We start from the raw sequence: 24,813 nt of genomic DNA, 5'->3' as shown, positions 1-24,813 counted from the left end.
CCCTAGCAATATGCCTGTCTCCTTCAGGAGAAGAACGCCACCTACTGAGTCATTAAGTCCATTTCTCGCAGCATCGCTTCCTTGCTTATGAAATCTGCAGAGGTCCTAGCCAGAGGCTGGCGTGGTTTCCAACCCTGCTTCTCCTTTTATCAGGCTTCCTGTTTTAATAAGAAGTTCCACTTCTATAGCACCTTTCATCTGAGATTCTCAAGTGCAAACACCTTGAAACCATCTCTGCCCAACAGAGGCAAGCTCCAGCCTTTTTACCCAGCTCTCTCCTGCTGTGCAATGTTCTCATTTCCCATTGATCCTGGTTCAGTCATGCTCAGTTGGCAGCAGGAACGTTCAATGCTGCCCCATGGAAGAATTGTTAGGGAACAAGATTGTGCGTCACACCTCCTTGGGCTGGAGGAGATCTGCGGCGTTACTGGGTTTGGGCTGTCCTGTCTGTCTCGGGTATTTCCGGGGTACCTGTCTTTAGGATCTAAGGAAGATGGATACCCAGAGACTGTTTCTCTCTGGCTGGACCCATACTGCAGTAGCTATACCACCAGTTGTGCACTGCGTTCCTCCCTGCCACAGGGTCCGAGTACTGTCGGATGGTGGGCAAGCAAACAGGCTGAATGGTGGTGACTGTGGGTAGAAGTGGGCAAGGCCGATGCTTCAGTGCAGTGGGATGGGTATACAAGTAAGGCAGAAAAAGCCAGAAGTAGGCTGTGGATAGCCTGCCAAACCCAATGGAGAGCCTTGATGCAGGGGGAATTCCTGTGTATTAAGGCAGCACCCTGTGAATGGCTAGAGAAACCTCAGTCTGTGGCAGGGGAGGTGGAAGTCCTGCTGCTTGGGGCTTTGACACCTGTCCTTGGCTTGGATCCTCCAGGTGACATGAGATTGTTTGGCTCCAGTGGTTGCTTTTCTTGTGAAGTGGAGCTTGTTTGGAATGCCCCAGATCTCAGGGGTTTTCTGTTCAATCTGCCTCCTCCTGCCAGGCATGTGAATCACAAGAACCTAGATGTGGAGCTTCTGTGCTGTGCTGGGCTGTGGAGGTTCTTCAAAGCTGATAAGGATTCCCAGCCCTGCCACAACCATCTGGGATGGGTCGTAAACCATCAGTGCATGTGGCAGAATAGGAGAGGCTCCTTGCTTTTCCTAGGTGGATTAGATCTCTAGCAGAGACAGAGTGCCAAGCTCGAAAGGGGGCTGGAAAATGAGAAACTGATCCTGTCTTTGTATTTGGATCGACTGCTGATGAGCACGAACCAGGCTGGAGAGGGAGAGACGGCTGTTCTCTTCCCACCTCTCCCCTTCCCTCTTGTTAAGATGCAATTTCTTTAATGAGGAAAACCTCTTGAGTGGGAACGTCACCTTTCTGAAGGCTTGTCCTGACAAGGCAATTCAAGCCGACAGTCACATATCAGCTTCAACAAATACAAGTCACTCATTATAAAACCTCTTCTCTCCCCGCCCTCCCCCCCCCCCCCAAAAAAAAACCCTCTCCGTCCCCAGACAAGGAAATGAATCATACTCCTGCTCTTGAATACATCATGACAGTAGTGGTTCTAATGAGGGAGGGCCATTCATTCTGGGTGTAAAGTTCCCTGTGTCGGCACAGAAATGTTATTAATTAAAGAAGAGCTACCTGAAGCAGAAGATGAAAGGGGCACCAGACCTGCCAAGCTAAAACACACGATACAGTGAGGATACAGCCTCGTTAGGCACACAGGTCCTCAGGCCCGTGTGCGCTCAACAAGAGAATTCCTTTAGCCTGTTGCAAGGAGTGACTTTAGGAGTTGAAAAGCTGCAGGGCCATGGTATAAGCAGGCTCAGTCCTTGGCCCAGGTTCAGCAGTGTTGCACCTGAGATGTAACCTGCACCAGTGATTAAGTGATAAAACTTACACTGAGGCAGCATTTGATGACACGTGTAACAATCATCTTGAGGGGCCAAAAAGGGGGAGCAGCTTATGGGTGTGTTGGGATTTCAGTGGAGATAGAAGATGCTTGACACTTAGCTGAGTTGAGCTCTTGTTTCGTAAGCTCTTTGGGGAAGGAGATTTGGGTTAGCAAGTTTTCCCTCTTTTAAAACACTGTCTTATCTGTCTGCACATATGGACCCCATCACCCTCCCACGCCTTTATGGATTTATCCTTGAACTCCTGTCTGGCCTAGAGAAATATTATCCCCCTTTTCATAACTAGGGAAGTGAGACACGGTGAGATTAATTCCCATGCCCAAGGTCATTCACACAGTGGCAGAGCTAGGAATTGAACCCACTCTCCTGAGTCCCAGTCCAGTGCCTTAATCACAAGACCATCCATCTAAGCCTGTGCATGGTTACAGGATTACATAAAAATAACGAGCGCCATCAGATCCATGAACGTACCGGGAATATCATTGGCAGAGGTGTTGCTAACTGTGTGTCCTCCAGAGCAAAGATGCTATTGTAATGCTTTCTGTGGCAGGTCCAAGGGAGCAAATTCATTTCTTCACAGAAAATGACTTGTGCAGAAGTTTTTTATTTTGTTAAGTCAGTGCTAAAAGGCAAATGCTCTCTTTCTAATATAGTGATAAAACATAGTGAAGTGGCTTGAAATGTTTATAGCCCTTGGTGCACGTCTTAGGATGCACATTAGTGAACTCTTAGCAGGGAATTATACCGTTGCTTTCTTTATTTTACTGTTTTAATTCTTCTTTTGTGAGTTATGCTGGCAAGTCAGCTGCACGTGAAGAGCAAATCCGGCCTCGTTAGAACGACGGAGGCCTACGCAGCAGGCTCGGGGGAGGAATGCTCTTGCTCTTTCAAATCTGGGACCTTAGTGGTTCAGTTTGTTGGCACTTCCTAGCCTTCTCCTCTAGAGGCTTGAGGTAAAGTCCATGTTTGGTCATGAGTGAAAGTGAATTGATAGCGTTAATATACCCCTTATATATGGCAGGAACCAGGCTGGGCCAGGCAGTCTTTGCTTGGGGGAGTGGTATTGTAGGCCACGGTTCAAGTGCATTGACAGGACTGTGCATGGGAACCCGGCAGAAAACCTTCTTGCTTTCTCTGCCGCTAGCCATGTTTCAGTCTGAGCTCAGAAGGGGCCTGGGATAGCTTGGGGTGTGGCAGGGCGGAGGTGGGGTGCATCAGAGTGTGTGTTGGGAGCCCAAGACTGGACTAGTATTGGGGGGAGAGCCTGCAGGTTGGGAATACAGCCACATCCGCTGAGATTGAGGTACACTGGCAGGGCTAAGTAGGAAAAGTTCGTCAAGGTGTCTTCCCACATGCTCGGTTCTAGCAATTGTGGTGAGTCCCTCGCTGTTAATTCACCAGGAGCACTGGCTAAACTCACTTATCCGACCGTAACAGAGTTGGTGTATTTTAAAAACAAAATGAACTGAAGTCACTTTTGTGAAGTAAGTTCTGCATTTTTTCTTTTAAGATCATCCCCCCCCCCCCCCGTATTTGTTTCAAATGTCTCACAGTCTTGGTCCTCACTATCCCTTTGCAGGGACTGCCTCTGGTGACCATCTTCTGTTTCTAGTTCTGTTTGAGGTCTGATGGTTCCATGAGGAGTCCTGTGATGTGTAACTTTTCCTGAATTCCTTTTGGGGAAAGGCTTGTAGTGAAACGGTTTCTGTAGGACTTACCTTGCCCAGGACTGTATACGTCGGCGTTGCTAGTCTTCAGCACGCACAGGGTAAGAGCCCTGTTCCTGGTTCTGACATCGTTGGAGAGGTGCTGGTTGAAAACATAGTGAACTTTGATGCAAATCCAACTCGAGAGGGTGTGGATTCTGCTGTTTGGGAATCAGGAGCATAGAGTGAGGAGCCAGAAGAGTGGAGATGATATTGTAGGCAACAGAGAAATGCTGGAGAAATGGTGTAATGTGGGGAGGAGTGAGAGAGAGAATACTGGTCGTATCTGGGAGTGAAGCAGAGAACCACCACTGGAATGGCTCGCCCAGGGGTGCGGCGGTTCTGCACCACTGGGTATCTTTACATGGAGACTGGAGGCCTTGCTGAAAGAGATGCTCTAGTTCAACCACTAGTTATTGGGCTTGAAGCATTCACTTGTGTCATAAGGAAGAACCATTCCCTCCACTGCGGGAATCCCTGGGTGAAATTCTGTGGCCCTTGCCATGCAGAAAGACTCACTCAGTGGTGACTTCTGGTTTAAAAATCTATGAATCTGAGATACGGAGAAACGGTAAAAAGCCGATTAATGTGAGAGGGAGAGGAGGACTGGCATGCTCCTGTGCTACTGGATTCCTGGCACCTCTTCCATCCACATTTCTTCAGCACAGTGCCCCCTTCTTCCCCCCTCCCAGGTCATCTGAAATGCTTGCTATCATGAAGACCACAGGCACCGAATGCCTTTAGGGGCTTGGGCAATTTTGTCCATTGGAGTGTGTGTGAAAGCTACAATAGATGCATGATTGTGAGGAGCATGCTACTGTGAGGAATCCGATTGTCTGGCTTGGGACAGCTGCATCATCTTAGACTGCTTTAATGCGTCAACTTTGTACTCTGGGAGCCCCAACTCACTCTTCTTCCAAGCCTAAGCAAAGCAGTTGTGTATTGGCACTGCCTTCCCAACAGCTTGAGTGGAAATCGCTTCTCTGGGTTGGGAGCCTTCAGAATGTAAAGTGCTTCTAACCTGGCAGCTCTGGGCTCCCATGTCACCGACTCCACTCTCACCATGCGGTTGTTGAGGTCTAATATAACTCGCAACTCGTACGCTAGCTTGGCAGTATTTTCTCCTTGTTGTCACTGCTGCTGGGGGCCATTTCTCCAGACGGGTTCAGCGCTCTCGAGTCTTTTTCCTCTTAGGGCTCCTTGATGGCAAAGACTGATTGAGTCACCTTGAGTCCATCTCAGTGTTTTCCTTACAGGACATTCTCTAGTGCCATTCCCCACAGCCTTCCACCATTTCCTGAGGAGTGGGGGCATGGGCTCCGGGGTCCCAGCCCTGAAGGGAACTGGACCTCAGTGATAGCCTTCAGAGTAACTAGCATGATCCGTTCTGACTGGTAGTCGCTATTCCACCAGCATGGCTGGGCACCTGCCTCTTGCGGTGCTGAGCCGAGCTCTCCAAAGCCAGAACCTTACGTTCTGGGATCATCCGGGATAGACTTGAAGAGACGCCTAGAGCAAACGGAGGAGAGAAGTGAGATGGGAGAGAATGGAGGAGGAAAGGAAGAGGGATACAGAATAGCAACGGGGGGTGTGGGGAAAGCTCGCCTAACTCTAGTTAGCATTATCGGCCTCTCTTTGGACACTAAAATTCCTCTGGCCTTTGGCTTTCTCCTCCCTTCTCTTCACAGCTCCCTCGTTCTTAGGTGCTGATTTCCTTTCCTTCTCCAGCTTCCCCTAGGTAACCTCCACCTTTGCTGCATTGACTCCGCTGCTTGCACGTTGGACCATAGAGTCCGCTGTGGTTGGTCTGTAAATTGGCCAGTAGAAGGTTCTTAGGCACAGGGTGAAGATGACTTCCCGTTCTCATGTATGTCCTCTTCAGTCTGCATGCTGGGGGGCTGGGGTGAGGCTGCCACGGTCTCTCCTCTGCGGTAGTGTGCTGCGCTCCCAGCTCTGAAGAGAGCTGTTACATTTTATGGACCATTTAGCTTCCCAGTGGTGATCCTAATTCTTCACAGCATACATGTGCCATTTCTTGGTTATTAAAAAGACCCCTGAAAGGGAGCTGCCCTCTGAGCTAGTGCTCTTCCATGCAGTTAATTATGGGAGGGTTTTGCTTATATCATGAGGTTTAATATCTCCAAACTCTCTCTGTGCTAGGAGGATGAATTAATACCCATCTCTCCTTGCTGCTACAGAGAATGACCCTTGTGCTTTGTCTCTGCACAGAGCGGGAGGAAGACTGTTCCTATCTGGTGTAATACAAACCTTGAATTGCTCAAAAGCAAATCCACGAGCTTTCTGTGTGGAGATCAAGGGAGCTCTAAAGGCTAGCTGGCCAGGTGTCTCTCTTTCATCTGGCTATGCTTCTGTTGTGTGACACATCAGGTGCCAAAATAGCTTCTGTTCCTTAGGGGCCTGAGCAGGCTCCACATTTACTGGGAAAGGGTGATTACCTTTGACTGACAAGCTAGCCGAAGGAAGGATCACAACTGTTACATAGCAGATACGAGATGGATGGAGGCGGTTAAGGGAAGTTCTCAGCATGTCAGTGTGATGTGTGCACGGTAGCAGGGGAAACAAATCATTAGGCTGTATATTTCAGGTGTGGGGAAGCTGCCAAGGTCCCCTGGCATTGTGAAATGCCAAGTGAAATGTTTCCATCATGCGGAATGCAGCGGTGTGACCTAGCTGGTGAGGCCCGTCTGAAGAAATGCACAGCACTTGGCTGGGGTGAATGGATCAGTGCGTGCACATGCACTGAGGTTGTGTGGGATTTCGTCGCAGGGTTATTGTGCTTACAGAGAACAGTCTCACGGCACAGCCACATTAAAAGAAATTAGAGCTTAATAGGAGAGCGTGACGTCATCAATAGCTGAAGTTCCCTGTGGTGGCTGTGGGCTGGAAGCACATGAAGGGTTTAAGGAGATCTAACCCTGTCAGGCTTATGGTGGGTTTGGGTAAGGGGGAAATTCCCATCTCTGTGCCCAGGGTGTCAGAAGACTCTGACTTGCCACTTCTGAGATGTTCCCTTAGAACCTGGTAAGGGCTCTGTTATAGAGCCCAGAAGAGCAGAGAGTCTCCGGGTGCCTGACAGTCCCTTTTCGCTGCTGATTCTCTCTTGCAGGCAGCCTCGGGCTGCCTGTCTCTTTGTTAAGAGAGTGACAGCGGTGTGACACTGTGAAAATAATTACTAACAAATCACGGTGCTGACTGCAAACAGCTCGCCGTCTTCAGAGGCATGTCAGGGAGCATTAGAGCAGGACTGCAAGAGCTGCACAGCGGCTCTGGTGCTTGCGCTCAATGCGGGGCTTGGGAGAGAGTGCTCAGACCTTTCCCCTACCACCTCGTCCCTCTCTCGCTCTCCCCATCCATCTCTTCTCCCCTCGTCTCCCTTGCCTGCGAAGGGCTAAGCCTGCTAATTGTGCAGCCCGCTTGGGAGAGGCCAGGGCGGTACAGCCAGGCTTGCGGGCTCAGTGACCCGGCACAGTGCAATGGGAGGCTGCTGGCGGGAAGCTCAGGCTGAGGTGTGCTGGCTCTGCCTGGTGCCCAGAATACAAACGCCCTGTTCTCACGTATGGAGCGGCTGGCTGGCTGTGTAAGAGCTCCCTGTGCAGCTGGGGCGGTGTCAATCTCTACGCTCCAGGGACTGCGTCTCTTCCTGTGTCCCCTCCCTCCCGGTGCTCCCAATAACACAGGGCAGGGATTCCTATTGCCACGAATTTGTGTGCCACTTTGGTGGTCCTGTAACCAGGCCAGGTCCCTGCCCTGCTGAGCTTACAGTCTAGGCGAGATAACATACGGGAGGGAGCGTGTGCACACGCGCCGGCTCTAGTCACTGGGTGTGACTGACTGGGCATGTTTGGCAATGTGCTGTGGATTCTCCCAGAGTGGAGGGAAGGGGCGTGTTTGAATTCTGCTCTGCTATCCCCTGGTGCCGCAAGGCGTGAAAGGTGAGAGCTGAGAGCAGAGGGGGATGGTTAGCGGGGGAAGAAGAGCTGAAGGGAGTGAGGGAGAGGTATAGGAGACCCGGATTTGGGGCTGGTTTCTGGCTTCGTGGCCCAGCAGGGGTTAGGAGTGTTGCAGAGGCTTTGCACTGTTCCACAGTGATCTGAAAGGTGGGCAACAGAGGAAAAGGCAGGGCCCTGGCGGACCCCTGCAGGAGGAGGGCAGGGGACCAAGCAGCTTCTTCGAAGGCAGCATTGCGAGTGCTCGGCAGAAGTTCAGGGTGGGGAGAGTGCAGCATCTCTCTCTGTCCCACCCGTAGCACTGGAGATCCAGCAGCATGTGGCATGCACACCTGGGCAGTCTTTGAAGAAGAGGGAAGTCCCACCAAAGCCTTCCTGTTGCCTAAATGGAGAGTTTCTCTAGCGCTGGCTGCTCCTCCTTCCCCTTATCCTCAGTGGCACTTATGCGCGGGTTAAAGAACTGATGACACCAACAGGTGATTGTGTGCTGCTAATGGATGCAGTAGAACGGGGAAAGCAGGGAGTGCTTTCCATCCCTGGCCTCTTGGCTGCAATAGCCGGCTCCAGCAAGCAGCCCTCACCCCCATTCTCTCTCATTTACCCGAGTGATTTTTCTGACTGTCAAATCTGTAACTAATGTTGCTGGCGTGTCTAGCTAGATGCAGAGTGTGGTGGTGGAGGGGGAGGGACAGCGCTTGGAAAGGCCTCGCTCACCAACTCATACAATATTTATACAGGGGCTGGGAGTCAGCTGCGGTGACCTCCGAGGTCGCAGAGTTAAACAGCTTCTGCACCCCCTTGCATTCTAATTGCTGCACTTGTGCTTTGCTCTGGAGAATTTGCCTGCTCTGTGGCTGGGGAAGCACATGCTAATGGCAGCCTGTTCCCGGCTTGGCGGAGCATCCTCTCTCTGCAATGAAAGCCAAACTTGTTTATGCTCACGCAGATCTAAATTGGGGCTTAGCGCTTCCATGGAAAGTCAGATTCAGACCTTGTTATCCGGGGGGGCTGGGCTTCTCAGAGCACGGCAGGCATGAGAGAATGCCGGGGTGGTAACCATGCTGAGAGCTTGCTTAGGTATCATGTTCTGCTTTGCCTCCGGGATGTGGGAGTGTCTCTGTTTTTGTGCCTTCACACAGGAGAGAGTTTCTTTCTTTCTCTCATGTTGCTGCAGCTGACGTCAGGGAGGGGGCACAGACGGTGGAAAGCTTGGGTTGGCAGCGGAGATGAGCTTGCTGTGCATTCTGGTGCTGGAGAGGCAAGGGCAGTGCTGGAAGAAGGTCTTTGCCTCTTGGGTTCAGACCATGGGACTCCCCTGCAAATGGATGCAAAAGAAGAAACTCTTCTGTTGTAGATAAATAACGTGGTGTTGTGAGGAGAGGAGGGCAGGTGTGTGCGCCAGGCAGGGGAACTCTGTGTTTAAGGGGCAGAAATTTCCCCATCCCTTCAGTGAGCAGCTGGGAATCTGTTGAGCAGCCCGCTGATGAGTGGGGGTCCCCGCTGATGCTCTCCCTAGAGGGGAGATTCTTTCCGATTGAAATGGCGAGCCACAGGCTGAGCAGCACGAGGAAGCCCAGAGAGACTGCAGTCCACCTGCCTTAATTGGAAGAGCTGTCAGGAATTGTCTGATGTCGCGTTTCCTGTGGGGCTCCTCGTGCGCCCTGGGGACTCAGTGTTAAGTGTCTGCCAAGGGAGAGCTGTAACATTTCAATATGAGCCATTCGTGCCCAGGCCCGCATGCAGCAGGGCTGCCAAGCTCCGTGCCCTGCCATCGGAAACGTAAAGTACTGCAGGAAAGTCTGCTGGTCCAGTGGCCCAGCTGGCTGCCCACATTCCTTAACCTGCCGTGTTGAGTTCAGAGGCCCCCTTCGTGGCAGAGAACTGACTGCTCTTAGGTTGAGGGGCTAATGGTACTACATCAAAACTGGGCCCAGTTGTGCTAAGCACTCCCACTCCCACTCTGAGTCCCTGCCCCAAAGAGATTACAGTCTACGGGATCGGCAAAGGGCGGGAGGGAAAAGAGAGGCAGAGAAAGAAGGGATGCACCCCATGCGCCTTTCTTCGGAGATTTCCAGTACCTGTGTATGTGCTGCAGTCATCCGTGTGCCCCCCAATGAGGAAACACAGAGCTGCGTGGGCGAACCCCCTCAGCTGCCCTTCGACCTGAGACAGAGCACTGAGTGTGCCCACTTGACCTGAGCTGTAGCTTTTGCTTAATTGCATCTCCTGTTCACTCTTCTCTTTCCACTGTCCTAGGCTACCTAGGTCTTGTTCTGAGTTCGGTCAGGGTTCACGCGACAGCTATCACAGCCTTTCATTTGTCTGTGGAAGGTTTTTCCTCACCCCACAATGCCAAGATTCCTCAGAGGTCTGGTGACTCTTTCCTCACAGATTAAACAACCCTTCCCAACAAGGGACTTGAACTTTGTCCTTAGCGGTTTTATGAAACACCCCTTTGAGCCATTCGCTACATGTTGTTTATGTCACCTATCCAGGAGAATGACTTTCTTAGTGGCTATCACTTCTGCCCGGAGGGTTGGAGGACTGGGGGATTTAATGGCAGGTCCTCCATTTATAGTGTTTTTCAAGGACAATGTTTTGTTACAGTCACATCCTAAGTTTCTACCTTGAGTGTCTTCAGAATTTCGTATTAACTAAGTCACTCAGTTCCCAGTTTTTTCCTGAAGCCACATCAGACTAGAGAGGATGCTGCCTTGCATACCTGCTTGGACAGAACCAAACCATTTAGAAAGTCTCCCAGACCGTTTGAATTGTGGACAGAGCCAAAGGATCCACAATCTCCACCCAAAGATTCTCAAGGTGAATCACTGGGTGTTTTATCTCCTATTATGAGTCTGTCAGTACCCAGCCTCCTCCTAAGTTGCTAGCCCATTCTGCAATGTCTCAGTCTACCTTGGTGGCATTGCTCAAAGATGTTCCAGGTGTTGACATTTGCAGAGCTGCACTTCGTTTTCCAAACACCATGTTTTGGTTCATGCCTCTAGGTCAGATGCTGCCACTGGCAATGCAGTTCTGTCTTCAGTATTAGCAATGGCTCTCCGTGTGGGGATGCTGCTCGGGAGTCACCTGAAGTGGATCACCCATAGGGACATGGCTTGAAGAAGGAGTGGTTACTCACCTTGTGCAGTAACTGGAGTTCTTCGAGATGTGTGTCCCTAGGGGTGCTCCACTTCCCGCCCTCCTTGCCCACTGCTTCGGAGTTTTCTCTCGTGAGACTTAGTGGTAGAGAAGGAACTGAGGGTGGTTCACCCATGCAGCTCTGTGTATCCTTGCCATGGGGCATGATGATTCCTGGAGCATGTGCATGGGCTGTACGGGCACTGCTACAAAAAATCCCTGGGCGCCGGAAGGGGAGCACCCATGGGGACACACATCTGGAAGAGCTCCAGTTCCTTCTCCTTTGAAAACCCCTGAACATTCCTTCATTGATCTGGAAGGGTGCAAAGCCTCTGCTGTCAATGGAGCAGGAACCTTGACCCATGGGAATGATATTGGTAAATGAAAACAAAAAGCCTCATTCTGATCTTGCTTCCACCAATACCTCACTGACTTCAAGTGCAGTTACTCCTGCTTCATCCCAGTGTACAGGGAAGCAGAGTGAGGCCCAGCAGATAGAGCCATGAATCAACTTAAGAGAAGCCGCTGAGCGTTCGCACATAGATTTATTGTAGCATCGCGTGAACGCAGTTGTTGATGAACATTCTGCTCTGCGAGTCTGAATACCTGCTGTGTTGCAGCCCTGCGTTTAATTTTGAGATAGTGTCTCAGCTCGACTCTAGACAGGGCGAATACCAACAAAGGGCCGGATCCTGCTGAGTGCCTTCCACTCTCATTAGATTGACTGGCAGCTGAGGGCACTCAGAGCTTTTCAGGACTAGGCCGAAAGCTAATGAGTGTAATGGTGACTTGTAGAGCCTGCTGCCTTGGTGCTGTAGCTGAATTGTTTTTCTTGTGCATGAATCACATTTGTTATCTCCTGGAGCTAACTGCCGTATTCGTTTGCCTGGCTGCTTGGTGTGTTTGACTGTCAGGTGCCTCCCAAACTCCTTTGTCCCTAGCAAAGCTTGAGGGGGCATGGAGAAAATAGGGGTATTGCCACAAAGGGAGAGATGGCAAATACCTGTGAAACTGTTAGATCCGTGCAGGATGGCTCCCTAAAAGATGTCTTGTCCAGTGCAGTCTTTAAGAGTCCCAAGCAATGGGAATTACAGCCTGTCCCTCAGGCCGTTCTGGCAGAAATGTACCTTGCATGTGCAGAAAAATTGTTTCCAAAACAAGCTGTGCAGAGGAAAGGATGGTTCCAAACGTGAAGGTACTAGAATAATTGCTTAGGTCTGGGCTTGTTGGGTTCATTACACTAATTCAGTTAAAGATTAAGGGAAAACAATAACACACTCCAGTGAGTGGGGTTGTGTGGGAATAGCTTCCCTTCTCAGGCACAAGGCTTATGATCTCGTGCATCACCACACCTCCCAGGCTGTGCAGATCCACTGGTGTCTCCGCACGCCTTGTTGTGTGCTCTTCCTTGCATGTTGCCTCTTGTCTCTTATTACTAATGGAGCATGGATGCCTTTTAGCTGCTGGTCAGCCCTCATTAATATCTGGAAGTGACAGGTTGACATTTGTAAGGAAGAGTTTCAGTGACCTTCGTGTTGTGCGTGTAATACCAGGTTCTGACTCCCTTATCCTGCTGGTGCCTCCGGAATGCGTCCCATCCCTTTTCCAAGGGGCAAATCGCTCTTTAACCCCTTCACGGCTGCCAGGAACATACACGTCTGTCTGTCTGTCTCCCTAGTTGTCCCCTACACAACGTCCAGTCAAGTGAACCGCGTGTCTGTCTGTCCTGGCACGCAGCCGTTGGTCTGGTTGAGGATGTTACTGGTACACCGGTACGGCACTCTTCTGATCTAGTGCTTGCTCCGAAGATGCTGGAAGCAGAATTGAGTGAAGCTTGCTGCTGGGGCCGATAGCAGGGACAATGATCGGTGAAGCACCTACTGTGGATGGGAGGATCTAAAGGAAATTCTTCAGAAACTAAGAAGCTGCTGTGATGCTGTTAGAATATTAAGCCTGTATGTCAGAGAGAACCTGTGATGCTGTTAGAATATTAAGCCTGTATGTGGCCCCGATCATGCACACCCTGTCTAGATACCATGGCAGTGGATGCTGCCTGAAAGCCTGGATAATCCCTCCGTGCAATCTGACGTGATGCTCTCTCTGGCCTAGAGTACTCCATATTGGTCGGTAGTTGTGCTGCCTGCATCTCTCTACGTTCTGCATTGGTGTGGTAAAGCAGAGGGGAGCGTGAGCTCCCGGTACCCTGAATTCTGCTGTCCCATCCAGTTCAAGGGCCACAGCTGCCAGCTCAGCAATGACAGTCATTAACCGTGGGGCTTTGAAAAAGACAGCGAGGAGCCGTGGCAGCGGCATCATGTAACGTTCCTCCTCGCCTCAGCCCATCCGAGGCAGGGCTGCTGGGGCTGAAATTCATTAGTGTTCCCTGACAGCCAGTGGAGGCTCACGCTGCCGGTTCCCACTTCCTTGCTCTCATGTCCCTGCTTCATGCACACTGATATTTAAAGCTGCTGTGCAGCTGATAGGCGTGTTGCACTGACAGGTTGGGGGGCGGTGGAGAGAAGTGAGGTGGTGGGAGGAAGGCCAGGGAGGGGAAGGCACTGTCTCTGGGTTGGTATGAAAACAGAGTGCTCTTTTGACCCTCACAAGTGTATTGTCTTTCTTCAGCTGCTGCTTGTGAATTTTAACAGCCGCTGCCTCTTGGGCTGTTGGGAGTGCAGATGGGAAAGGGTCTCCCGCGTGCTTGGCATCAGGGTGGGAGGATGGGAACTTGGGGCTAGCGTAGCTCGGAGCACTGCTCTCCGGCAGGGACCAGTAAAGCAAGGGAGCTTCCACTCCTGCCCGGGGAGCCCCATCTTTGTGATCACTGTCCCACTCCCATCGCTCCGAGAGGTCTTGTGAGCAGGATGTCCAGCTTCTGTGAATTTAACCAAGCGACAAGTCTCTTAGGTCTGATCGTAACTGTGATTGTCAGGGCCTTGCCCCACTCTTAAAACAAGTCTCAGACGTGGGTAACTACTTCTGTCGTTACTCATTGGAGCCTCACGGAAAGGTGCACAGATGGGCAAATTGCCCTGTTCTCCCTCTGCCTCTGTTCTGGTCCCAAGTGGTGTGCGTGTGTGGGGGAGCTCCAGCTCTGCCCTGGGTAGTGAGTTTGCGTGTGGTTAATTTGACCACAAGTTTGTACCTGGGCTTTGCTAGGCCCTTGCTGGCCCTGTGTGCTTTCCCGTCTGCCGGTGGGGCAGAAGACCGAAGGAAGCAGTGGCATCCTGAGGGAATTTAGATTGTGTGCTTTAGACACAGCCCAGCGAGTGTGCAAATAGCAAAGGGGGGCTCTGCATGCCTGGCGAGTCATAGCTAGCTGGAAATGAACCAGCCTCTAGATACCTCTGCTCTACAACTGTTAGCAAAATCCCACTCCGAATAGAACCTGGCGGAGGTGAAGTGCACTGCACCACTGCCTGTAGAAACACTTGCTACTTGGATTGGTGTGGGCATGAAGGTAGATCATCCCCCATTGGCAGGGAAGAGTGTCGCTTGAACAATGCAAGGGCTTCAAGGTTGGGTGAATCAGGAGCACCTTACCCTGGATTAAAATAATAAATGTTTGGATGAACTTGACACATTGAGCTTTAGACACTGTCTGAACTAAATTCTCTCTGTAGTTTCTGTTGCCTACAATGCTTTTCTCCACTTCCTGACCTGCTGTGTGCATGGTTATCAACCATGGCAGTGTCCCTCTTGAGAGGAGGGTGCTTTTCAGTGAAGGGTGAGTGTTTTGTACAAAAAATGGAGAAGAATATTGTATCTGTTGGGTAATTGTATCCTGAACTAAATTCCCTCTAATGATTCAAGTGTCACAATCCATCTCCCTTTTATGGAGTTATGATGTCACAGATGCCAGCCCTGTGAGGTCATGACTTCTGCCTCTACACCTGGGATTGACTTTCACGGCACCTGTTGTCACATAGGAAAGTACTGTTTCCTGGCTTCTTTGTGGTATGTTGTGCCAAAGGCCTGGGATACTCCGTCTGTGCTGAAAAGCAGCCGTGTGTGTTATCCCTGGACAGCTGAGCGTGAAGTCACCAAGACCGTCCTCAGAACTCGGGCACGAGGGGAGAACTTTCCAAGTCAGTGTGCCCACATTCACTAACTCTCGTCTGCAAAGGAAAGTTGTTGTTTTTTTAAACTGGTTTAATTAAAATCAGTGTAAAGCCCCTTGTGTGGTTACTCTTCTAAGAGGGGCTTATTTTGATTTAGTTTAAACCTGTTTCCTGTCAACTTAAGGTAAACCAGATCGGGGTGGATAAAAATGGATGAATTTTTTGGAAGAAATAGGGTTTTTCTCATTTTGTGTAAGTTATAATAAGCTTTTCTTTTTTAAAATATACCCGTTTAAAATGAAATCTGAATTTAATGCAAAATATGTTAAGGCCTAAACTTATCTCTTAAAACATTTTAAATAAAAAAATTAATGTTGAGTCCATGAGCTTCCATCAAAAACTTTGTTAAAGGCTGCTTTGCCATAGAAAGAAAGAATCGGGAAAACATCTAACGTCTGAGGTCAAGCTTTATAAATACGGCACAGTAGTAGTAAGTAAGCAATAGATCATTCACCATTTTCTAACATACTAAAATGTACAATTAATAAGAATCTGAAAATGTTAAGCTATATAATTGCTTAATTTAATGTATGTAGTTTTAGTAAGTAGCAAAAAGCTGTACCAAATCTAGTACACAGGCTCTGTTTAGTTGTAAATCAATGGCTGTATCAACCAATGAGAGTTCGCCCTTCTTTAGAAAATAACTGTAGTACAGATGGAAAAGTTGAAAAAAATCGATGATTTAAATGGCTTTGAACCAGAATGAACCCACTATGAAATGTGGTACTTCTCCCCAGGGGGGTTGTTCGGGCTTAACTAAATTGGTTCAGATTCCCTCCTTCAGTGGGACTGGTGCAGCTTTCGAGTGTAGACGAGGCTTTAGCTGTATTTTTATAGTCACCGCTTTTTGGCCCCTTTTTCTCAGTCAGACATAGCACCTAACCTGTCCCAGGATGGGGCTGTTCCACCCCCGCTGCTCAGTCTGTGTTCAGAGGGGAGGGGGCACCCAGCCTCCGCACTTTGCCAGGTTTCTGAAGGGGCGCGGCTTGCACGGGACCAGACTGCTGCCCCCTCACCTTTTACACTCAGCATTCAGCTCTTGAGCCTCACCTGAGCAGCCACCTTCTGATCAAGCTGGAGCAATGCATCCTGGGAGCTGGAGGCTTAGGCTGCCCCTCAGCTAAAACTCAGAGCTCCATGTTCTGCAAGGAGCCTTGAGGCCATGTTTTGGTCTCCCCTGCTTTAAACCGGGTGACATTATTGGGAGGAATTTCTAGCCCCCACTTCTCATGCTGGCACCCCCTGTCTCCTGCTGCTGCGCCCATGTCGCTTAGAGCAGCGTTGCCAATTTCCCTCGGAGCTGAGAACGTTTGGGAGGGGAAGCGGTCAAATGGGGAGTGGATTGCAAGGGCGGAGAAGCTTGGTGAGAAGATGCTGGTGATGCTGCCGTCCCCAGCGGTCAGGGGCTTGGCAAGACTGTAATTAGAGAATTCTGCATGTGTTACACAATGAGGCCGACGGTGCACGGGTTGTTTTTTTAAAGGCTGAGACCAGGTCCATAAATAGCAAGATTTAATGTCCCTTTATCTTTCCTGAAGAGGGACTTGTTCTAACTGGCTCAATATCAATACACCCTCTGTGTAGAAACTGGCTCAATTTCTTTGTCTTCTGACATCCTGAACCCAGAAGCAGATGGACATGAACCAAGCCCGATTAGTCAGGAGACTCGAGCATTAATTTTTTATACACTAGGACCACCTGAGTGACTGAATTCAATTATGGCTCCCCCCTGTATTAATGTGGTGGCTCATAGCAGAGACTAAGGGACCTGTTGAAATGAGAAACCCCTATTTCTTGGCTTGACCCCCTGGATAATTAGGGTTAAATTGATATGCTATCGCACCGGTGACACATTTTATCTGCCGCTGTTTGTACAAGAGGATACAATAGTGGAGGAAGGACCAATCTGTGCCCTGCTCTAGCTCCCCAGACCGAGATAAAAGGTGTCACTCGTACGATAACGTCCTCGCCTCACGCTCCTTTATTGTTGCTCAATTTGCTATTTTTTAATCCCATCTTTCTTTCTTTCAATACCCTTGGTCATATTTTAACTCCATGCCATCGCATAATGATGCCCTGCGAAATGTGTGCGGAGATAGGCGACTCCGGCTGACAGCCCTCCCAGATAACCAAATTCCTGCCCATCCATCACTCGCCTGCCCTCCTTAACTTAAGGGAAGTGATAACTAAAGCGTGGCCGTTTATCACCGCCGAGCTGTGCGCTTCTTACCGGCTTGGAGAGCTGGCTTCAGAGGGAGAAATAAAGCCATGTGACCTCGCCTCCCATTTGCATACGGCTCCTCTCTCAGCCCCATTTACTTGGCAGTGTACGAAGGAGCAGGGCTGTGGTGGAAAATGGAGTTCTTCTTGTGTGTCCAGGCTGCCTAAAAACGGTACAGAGCTGCTGCCACTGGCCAAAGCAAATCTGCGAGCTTGGCCGACTGATGGCAGTGTGCGCTGCATGTCCTTTCCGTGCATTTAAAATAGCTCTGTCCTGTAACCCTCACAACCCCAGTACAGACCCCTCTGCCCCAGCCAGACCTGCGTTTTCCGAGCTGTTGTGGTTTAACTGCAGGCCCCGTTGCTGCTGAAAGGACACGTGTCTGCGCTGGCATCGGGCTGGAAGATCCTGCAGTGAGTGTGGGTTGGGAAGGGTAAGCTGAAGGCTGAGGTGGACGATGCAGGCAGCCAGCATACTGCTGAAGTGTTTAGTGCTTCACTGCATCAGCCTGTGTGTGTGTGAAGTGGGGCAGTAGCTGGGGGGCCAGCTGACAAACCAGAAGGACCCAGAGTCTGCAAACTCTCTGCTTCGCGGGACGGGCTGGGAGAGGGAGGCTGCGTCCTGCTCGCTCAGTTCAAGTGGGGAAGGAGAGCTGCGCAGTCTGCCCTGTTCAGCGAGCCTGGGTCCATGTGCCAGTGGAGGGCACGGCGCTCGCTGGGAGAGAATCCTGCTCTCCTCTTCCTAGAGCCGGAATGAGGCCCTAACCCGTCCTTCGCTGCTGTAGCAGTAGAGAGCGGCCCCTGGCCAGCGGGTAGAGCAGACCCACTAGTGCTTCCCAAAGAGGAGTCGGTGTCCCTGGTGCCAATTTACGGTTGGGCGAGCTGGAGCACGGAGAGGAGAAGAGACTGTTCCCAGGCCTGGTGGCAGGTTGGCGGGAGGGGCCAGATCTCCTGATTTCCAACCCCTTGGCCCCATCGTGGTGGAAGCACTCAGGATACCATCCCATGGGGGGTTAGCTGCAGGTAGGGCTGGCTAAGGCGAACTAGGCTGTTTCTTTATTATGGGTCAGATCCAGATCCTGGGAAAGTCCGTGAAGTCTTTCCGTGCACTTTAGCTGGGGGTGGATTGGGCCCTCTGGGAGTTAATACCTTTTGGGCTAGAAGAAGGAACCTAGATTTTAGCAAGGTGCCTACTTGTTTACTGCTGTAAAGCTCCTGTGTGGTTACATAGCAGCCGGCCGAAAGCTTGACAGGAGTAGCCGCTAGACGGGTCCTTTGTTTGAGAGGGCTCCATTCCTCTCTGAAATTGCCTTTGATTTGGGAACAAGTGGAAAACAGCTTCCTTCATGAAACGGCTTCTCTGCAACTTGGGCTGCCATTGGCCCTCCATGATGTCATGCCCAGGTCTGTAAAGCCTAGTAAAATGCATGGCTCAGGCTGTTTGAATGTGTGAATTCTATTACGTAATAGCAGTAGGTGACCCCGGGGGTATATTTCAGGGCAGCTGGCTCGAGCATCATACAAGCCATGCCCAGAGAGGAAGGGGCTGCGTGTCTTATAATAGCCTTTGTGCTGCCCCGGCAGCGCCTCCTTTTGACAAGCTCAGTGCTGCGGACGGGGTTTCATTTGGGTCTCTGACTAGAGTAACTTTGGGCATGGTCCAGAAAGATGCTGTGTGCCCCCCACTCTGCACTTCTCTGGGTCAGGGGCTGCGAGTGCATATTCTGTTCTTGGCCATCGCTGGTGCTGAGGTGGGCAGGAGCCTGCCTGACCTTGAATGAGTGCAAAGAATGCACTGTGGCGGGCGTCCTCCCCAGACGTCTTCCAGCTTCCCTGGTTCATCTTCCCATGGATTTGCTGGCAGAACCCACCAGAAAGGGTTTTCCCTGCAGCTCGTGTGCCGCTCTCCTCTGGCACTGAACTCCGCTAACCGCAGTGTGGCTGCGGAATGCCAAGTCTCATGTTAGCTACACAGGCAGTTACAGGGATTGTGGTAATTACATGCACACATGGATCTAATTAGTCTCTTTATTTATCTGGAGTGTTTCTGCTCTCCAATAAAAGAGCCTCTGACCAGTGCTGTGGACAACTTCAACAACAAATGAACAGGCCCACTGATTACCTCACATCAGATCAAATTGAAAATAAATATAACTAACTTCCCCTCGTAATCGTACGGCAGTCCCACGGCACTGCTCTCTAGCCATACCCAGTGCCTGCCTCTCACAGGCGAGGGCAGGCCTTGCTGGTGCCCCGAAGGCTAACAACCCCACGCTGTTGCAGATAGGAAGCAGCTTCCAAAGCCCTGTGGCCCTAATGCCCTTTCAAGGGCTCCCTCTCTCTTTTACCAGTGGGGCTTCAGCTCCGGGCGTGTCAGGGGAGAGGTGGTCTCTTAGGAGCTGGGCTGTTGAGTACTTGTGATCTAGCCATACAATTACCTGAGCACCTATTTGAACATCTGGGCCTAAAAATCCTGCTGTGTGGAAATCCATAGCCCTGGGCCGGCATTGTCCAGCTTACACACGTGTACGCTGGCCCTGCAGCCCATAAAACAGCATGGCAGGGGACACCATATAGGAAGTGTCTGAAAACTGTCGCCCCTGAGGCTTAGCTGGGTCAGCTGGGTCCTGTGGCTTGGCAGTCGCATTGTCTGTCAAGTCTCTTTGGTATGTCAGCTCGCTGGGGCAGGGAGCTGCCTTTCCTCTGTTACTGGGGAGTGCAATTCATGACAGCCCAGATGCTCCAGCCATGTTCTCCCCCGGGGGAGGGCTGGGCGTAGTGCTTGAAGGTACACACCGCTCCCATGGAAAATGCCCACCCTCCTTGTTACAAACAGCCCACGTGAGGATAGTTTGGCAGCCTGCACACGTAACCGGCGCATAGCCAGGACCAAGATTTCAGCCGAGTTCCAGCTCTCAGGAAGCGCTTGCCAAGTGCCTGGGATCCTCAAGGATCTCGCTTTCTCCTCCTCCTCCTCCTCAGCACCAAACGTGCATAATAAAACTTGGAGTTTCTGTTGTCAGGATGCAGTAATTGAATCGAACCTGCTCTCTCTCCTCTCTTTACAGGTTACCAGGACAATGCCAGTACTTAGGGCTGCCGGTTGCTGATTACTTCAAACAGTGGATTAATCTGAAAAAGGTACTTTTATGCAAACCGCCACGGTCCCCCCACCCCCTCCCGCTCTCCCTTCCTCTTCTGCTCTTCAAGGTGGCGTTTAATAACTACTGCTGTTTTGCATTGAAATGAAGGAGTTATTTTCTCAGAGAGGCTGAGGCTGAGCGAGTCCTTCTGCAGCTCCGTATTGTATCTCCGCTAATAGAGTCTTACTGTACTTGATGGAATATGTTCTGCAGCGGTGGAGAATCCCATTGTGGCAGGCCTAGCACTGTCTAGCTCTATGCATAATAGCACAGCACTCGGAGGCACCTCTCCAGTGAAGGTTGTGTCAGCTTGTACCGTGCTCACCCTGTGTTTTCTCTTCCAGGGGTGTAGAGTTCCTAAGATCAAATTCCCTCCCGGCTGAATCCTGCTTGGCAGTTCCTCAGCACAGGGAGCCTTGAAGTGCATATAGGGAAGCATTTAGTTATACATTTCTTCTCTATGCACGTTTCAAAAAACAATTCCCCCTCTGCACCCCGCCAACCCTTCTCTCTCCCCCCCGCTCCCCCTCCCCCCCAAAAATACCACCCCATGGCTAAGAATGGCCTGCTCCACAGCTGATGCTCTGCACTTCCACACAAGAGACCCAGGTTTGAGTCATTCCCTGTTGGGGGCCTTTCAAAGCATCAGCAGCATCTCACCTTGCTCTGCGGCGTCCCTGACTGGCCTGGGGGAGGTCTGAAGGGAGTCCTGTCCCGGCCTCTCTTGCTGCAAGGAAAGGTGGTGTGATGCCAAAGCTGCCAAGTGGTGCAAATTGGAGGGGGAGAGAAAACTCGGGTGATTGCAGGGGCTGTGAAAGGGGCACGAGGGCCTTGTGCAGATTAAAGCTGTGGTGATAATTCCTTTAAAGGCTTTTGCATCACTGGGGCTGCTTGTGCCATTGAATCGAACGGTTTTGGTTACTAGCCCTGTCCTGCTAATTAGGGCCTTGGTAAACAGAACTTGCAAGAAAACAGCTCTGCGGAATTTTGGGTTTTACTTCGGCTTTTTGTTTGTTTTATTGTTTTAAATGGCAACATGAGTGACAGGCCGAGCATCAGCAAAAGGACAATTTGCATGATCTACTCCATCAAACAGGGTAGAACATGAACTTAACAAGGGATGCTGGCAGCACGTTCCCCGTTGAACTTGTCAAGGGGATCCTGCATTCCCTGCTGTCAGAGCAAATCTTTTGGCTGATTGCTGGGCCTCTGTAAATGAAATCTGAAAGCACATTGGGGCATTCTGCAGTTCAGTGACCATTAATGATCGCCATTTGAAGTTCACTAAACTTCTGGTGAATGGATAGCAGCTATATAACCAGCAGGTTGATTTGGTGCAAAAAAAAATAAAATAAAATAAAATAATAATTTAAAAAAAACCAAACCCTCTGCACTGTGATGTTCGATATTAACCAGCTGAGCCCCACGCTGTGCTCTGCCTCTTGGCCCTAAGACAAATGAGTGATGGCTGTTTGCAGTAGTCCTAGGCTACCTGGTTTAGCATGTTAGGAGTCTGGGTTCATCGTAATCCAGTTAGATATGCGGGCAAGGGGTTTTCATGGCTCTTGTTTCAGCTGATACGCTAAGCCCTCACTGAGCACTCTCAGCGAAGCAGCAAAGCACAGGGCTGCAGTGGGTGAGGGAGGGAAAGAATCGCTTAACATGGATCTCTCCCAGCTCTGCACTTTGCATCCAGGGTCATGGGCTGGGGCCGGAAGGCCGACTGCTCATCTCTTTCAGGCTGTTTAACAGAGCCGGTCCCATTCGTCCTCAGCCCAGCGGAGGGAGCCCAGCTTGAGAGGGAAACAGATGCTTCACCTCTTGGCTGGCTCCTCCCCTACCACTCTCAGCTCCTGGTTCTTGAAGTGTTTGCATCTGGGGCACTTAGGGGAGGGGTAACTCTGGCCTAGGTAAACATTTTGCCTAGGTGTGGCCTTCGCTAGTACTGCAGGGAGAGTATGGGGTAACCAGGGACCTGGATTTCCTCCCAGCTGCTCAGTTCTCCTGCAGTCCCCTGACAGGTTCCTAGCCCCAAACACACCTAGGAAGGCAGTGCGTCTGCTGGGTAGGGGAATACCCTGGGCATAGGGAGACCCGGCTGTGACCTCAGGGAAGTCCCTTCCCCTCTGGAGTCTCTGGTTACTGTGTAAGCTCTTCAGGGCAGGGTCTGTCTGTCTCCAAGCAGCGCCCAGCACAGGGGGTCCTGGTCTCATTTGGGGCTTCCAGTCCTTACGGTAGTAGAGATAAATAATAATGGCCAGGTAGGAGGGCAAGCTGCCAGGGACCCACCCCCTCCCAGTGGCTCAAACAGCCCGACGTCGCCTCCTTCTGTCATATTCCTGAGTCATCTGTCTGTGCCTATGACCTGATCTCCTGGAGGAAAATCTTGGTCAAGATGCTGGGATTTCTGTGAAATGGCCAGTTCCTAGGGTGTGGCTCATGCAGAGACTCTGGTTTCAAATGTTAAACTCAAGTACATTGTTTTCTTATATGAAGTATGTAACTAGAGCAGTCTCTCCACAGCGCAGGAAAACCTCTGCTCTGTCACCTCTAGCATGAGCCTGCATTTGAGTTCCCTGGTAATAGGGGAACACTATCCAATTAAAAGGAATCACTGCCACAAAGTTAAGTAAGCCCAAAGAATGGGAACATGTGACTTAAAAAATTACAAGCACATTTCAATGTCTGTGTGTGAGCATGTGCATAGAGATACAACTTCCAGCACAGGTAATTCACTGGACTTCAGCGCAGCTACTTACATGCCTAAACTTGGGCATGTGCCTTAGTACCATGCTGAAACGGGCCACTGGCTCTTTCCGATCACCTTCCCCCGTCCAGCAACCCTGTAATGCAAGTCCCGAAACCTCCCACTTAACAGTGGCACCAGCCTGTGGTTACCATCTAGGCTAGGAAAGGAGTGAAGTTGGTTGATGAAAATGCATGTACCGTACTAGCATCATAATTCTACCAAAGGTACCTTTATATACTGCTTCACAGTAACCGCGAGTCCTGTAGCAGAAGCCCCAACGTGCATGTTGGGACCAGTTTCCTCCAGCACCAAGTACGTTTTTGGGATGGACTCTGGAAAAGGGTCTTAAATTGCATTGTGTATTGGGATGAGTTGAGTAAGAGAGGCTGCACGCTGTACGGCTCAGCTGCTGTGGGTGGAGCAAAACACAGTGGCAAAGGAGGGGAGCGTTGTCTTTTGTGTCAATAATACCCCAAATTGACACAGAATCTGTTACTGTTGTTTTATTGGCTTCGCCCAGTGAGCCATGCGTCTTGCTCTGCGGAAAGCCCGCGCTGTGTTTGCATGCTGCCTTTTTAATGGAAACTGGGCCGCTGAGGCTGCTCGTCGGTCTCCAGCGTTTTGCTTAGATATTAAAGCCCCTCTGCTGACTCTAAAGCAGTCCGGGAATTCGTTCACACACTCTGACCTGGGGTGCCCTACTGATGGTGTCGCAAATGAGGTCGCGTGTAGCGAGATGAGTTGTCCACCTTCCCATTCTTATCCCTCTGACCCAGCGTATTTGTGATGCTCTCTCTCTGCACTGGTAAGAGACTCAGAGAGACTAGTTTGAATCGAGAGCTTTAGTTTAACTTAATACACAGCAAGAAATGCTTTGGCAGCCCTGCAAGAGTTGACGTGTACGTTACAGAGCAGCCTGGCAGCGTGTGCTGAGGTTTGGTTCTGAGGCTCACTCCTCAGGCCAGCGGCAGGGGTGGGCTGGGGCTTGGGGTCGCTGAGGTCCCAGGCTTGTTGCACCTTAGCAAACCCTTGTGTTTGAGGTACCAGCCGTGTTGGGGGACAGCTCTCCCCTTTGGCTCTCCTCCACCAGGGGCGCGGGGCCTTGGGACGGGCAGAGCTGTCTTTTGCTGAGGACAAAAGCCAAAGGAAAAATCGCTCCATGCAGCTGAACGCGTTGACAGAAGTTTGACCCCCCCTTCCCCCCCCCGCCTGCTAATGTGTCCCCTCCACCAAGCCTAATCGCTGCTTGCTGACATTTGTAATGTCACTGAGCGATCTTGTATCTTGAGTGAACTGTCAATGCAGAGAGGACTCGGGGCAGGGAGTTTATCGCGCCCTTTGCTGTGATTAGATAAGTATTCAGGGAGGGCTGCCAAGGAGAGGGGTTTATTAGAATGCGTCTGTATATCAGCCCCTAAGCCCCCTCGCCAGAGAGAGCCGCTGAGCATCACTGTACTGTCTACCCGCTTCCATTATGCTTCTGTCTGAATCTTTCCTTCATCAGCAGAGGTTCTGTGGGTCAGGGCTAAGCTGCAGTAACGGAGCTGTGTACTCCCAGCCGGGAGCTCCGGACTGCAATAGCAGAGGGTGCTTGCAGATCAGGGTTGAGGGGTATTGGGGTAGCTGTGGGTGGCTGGGGCCCAGGGCTGGAATAGGAAGAGGGGCTGCTGGTCGGGGCTGAAGTACACTGGCAGAGCTTTGCCAAGCCTCTTTCACCTCAGCGTCAAATTCTACCCAGAATAAATACGACCAAGTTTATAGTCTGCAGTGTGTCTTTTGTGCTTACATAGCGCGTTCCATCGTTAGATCTCAAATCCCTTGATGAAGGCTGTGGATGTATCATGTTACAGCTGGGGG

General features: G+C 50.8%; 1 protein-coding gene across 6 annotated transcripts in view; it reads left to right on the top strand.

Annotated features, from left to right (window-relative positions):
* Window positions 1-24,813, top strand: part of ERI3 (ERI1 exoribonuclease family member 3) — a 216,894-nt gene that overhangs the window by 53,029 nt on the left and 139,052 nt on the right. For all 6 annotated transcript variants that reach the window (XM_045026467.1, XM_045026469.1, XM_045026470.1 and 3 more), the window contains exon 6: window positions 20,133-20,205. In XM_045026467.1, the coding sequence (XP_044882402.1) occupies window positions 20,133-20,205 (73 nt within the window). The remainder of the gene's footprint in view (window positions 1-20,132; window positions 20,206-24,813) is intronic.

The sequence above is a fragment of the Mauremys mutica genome, chromosome 8 (genome assembly GCF_020497125.1).
Source record: "Mauremys mutica isolate MM-2020 ecotype Southern chromosome 8, ASM2049712v1, whole genome shotgun sequence".
NCBI lineage: Eukaryota > Metazoa > Chordata > Testudines > Geoemydidae > Mauremys > Mauremys mutica.
This window is presented reverse-complemented; position numbering and strand designations above follow the sequence as displayed.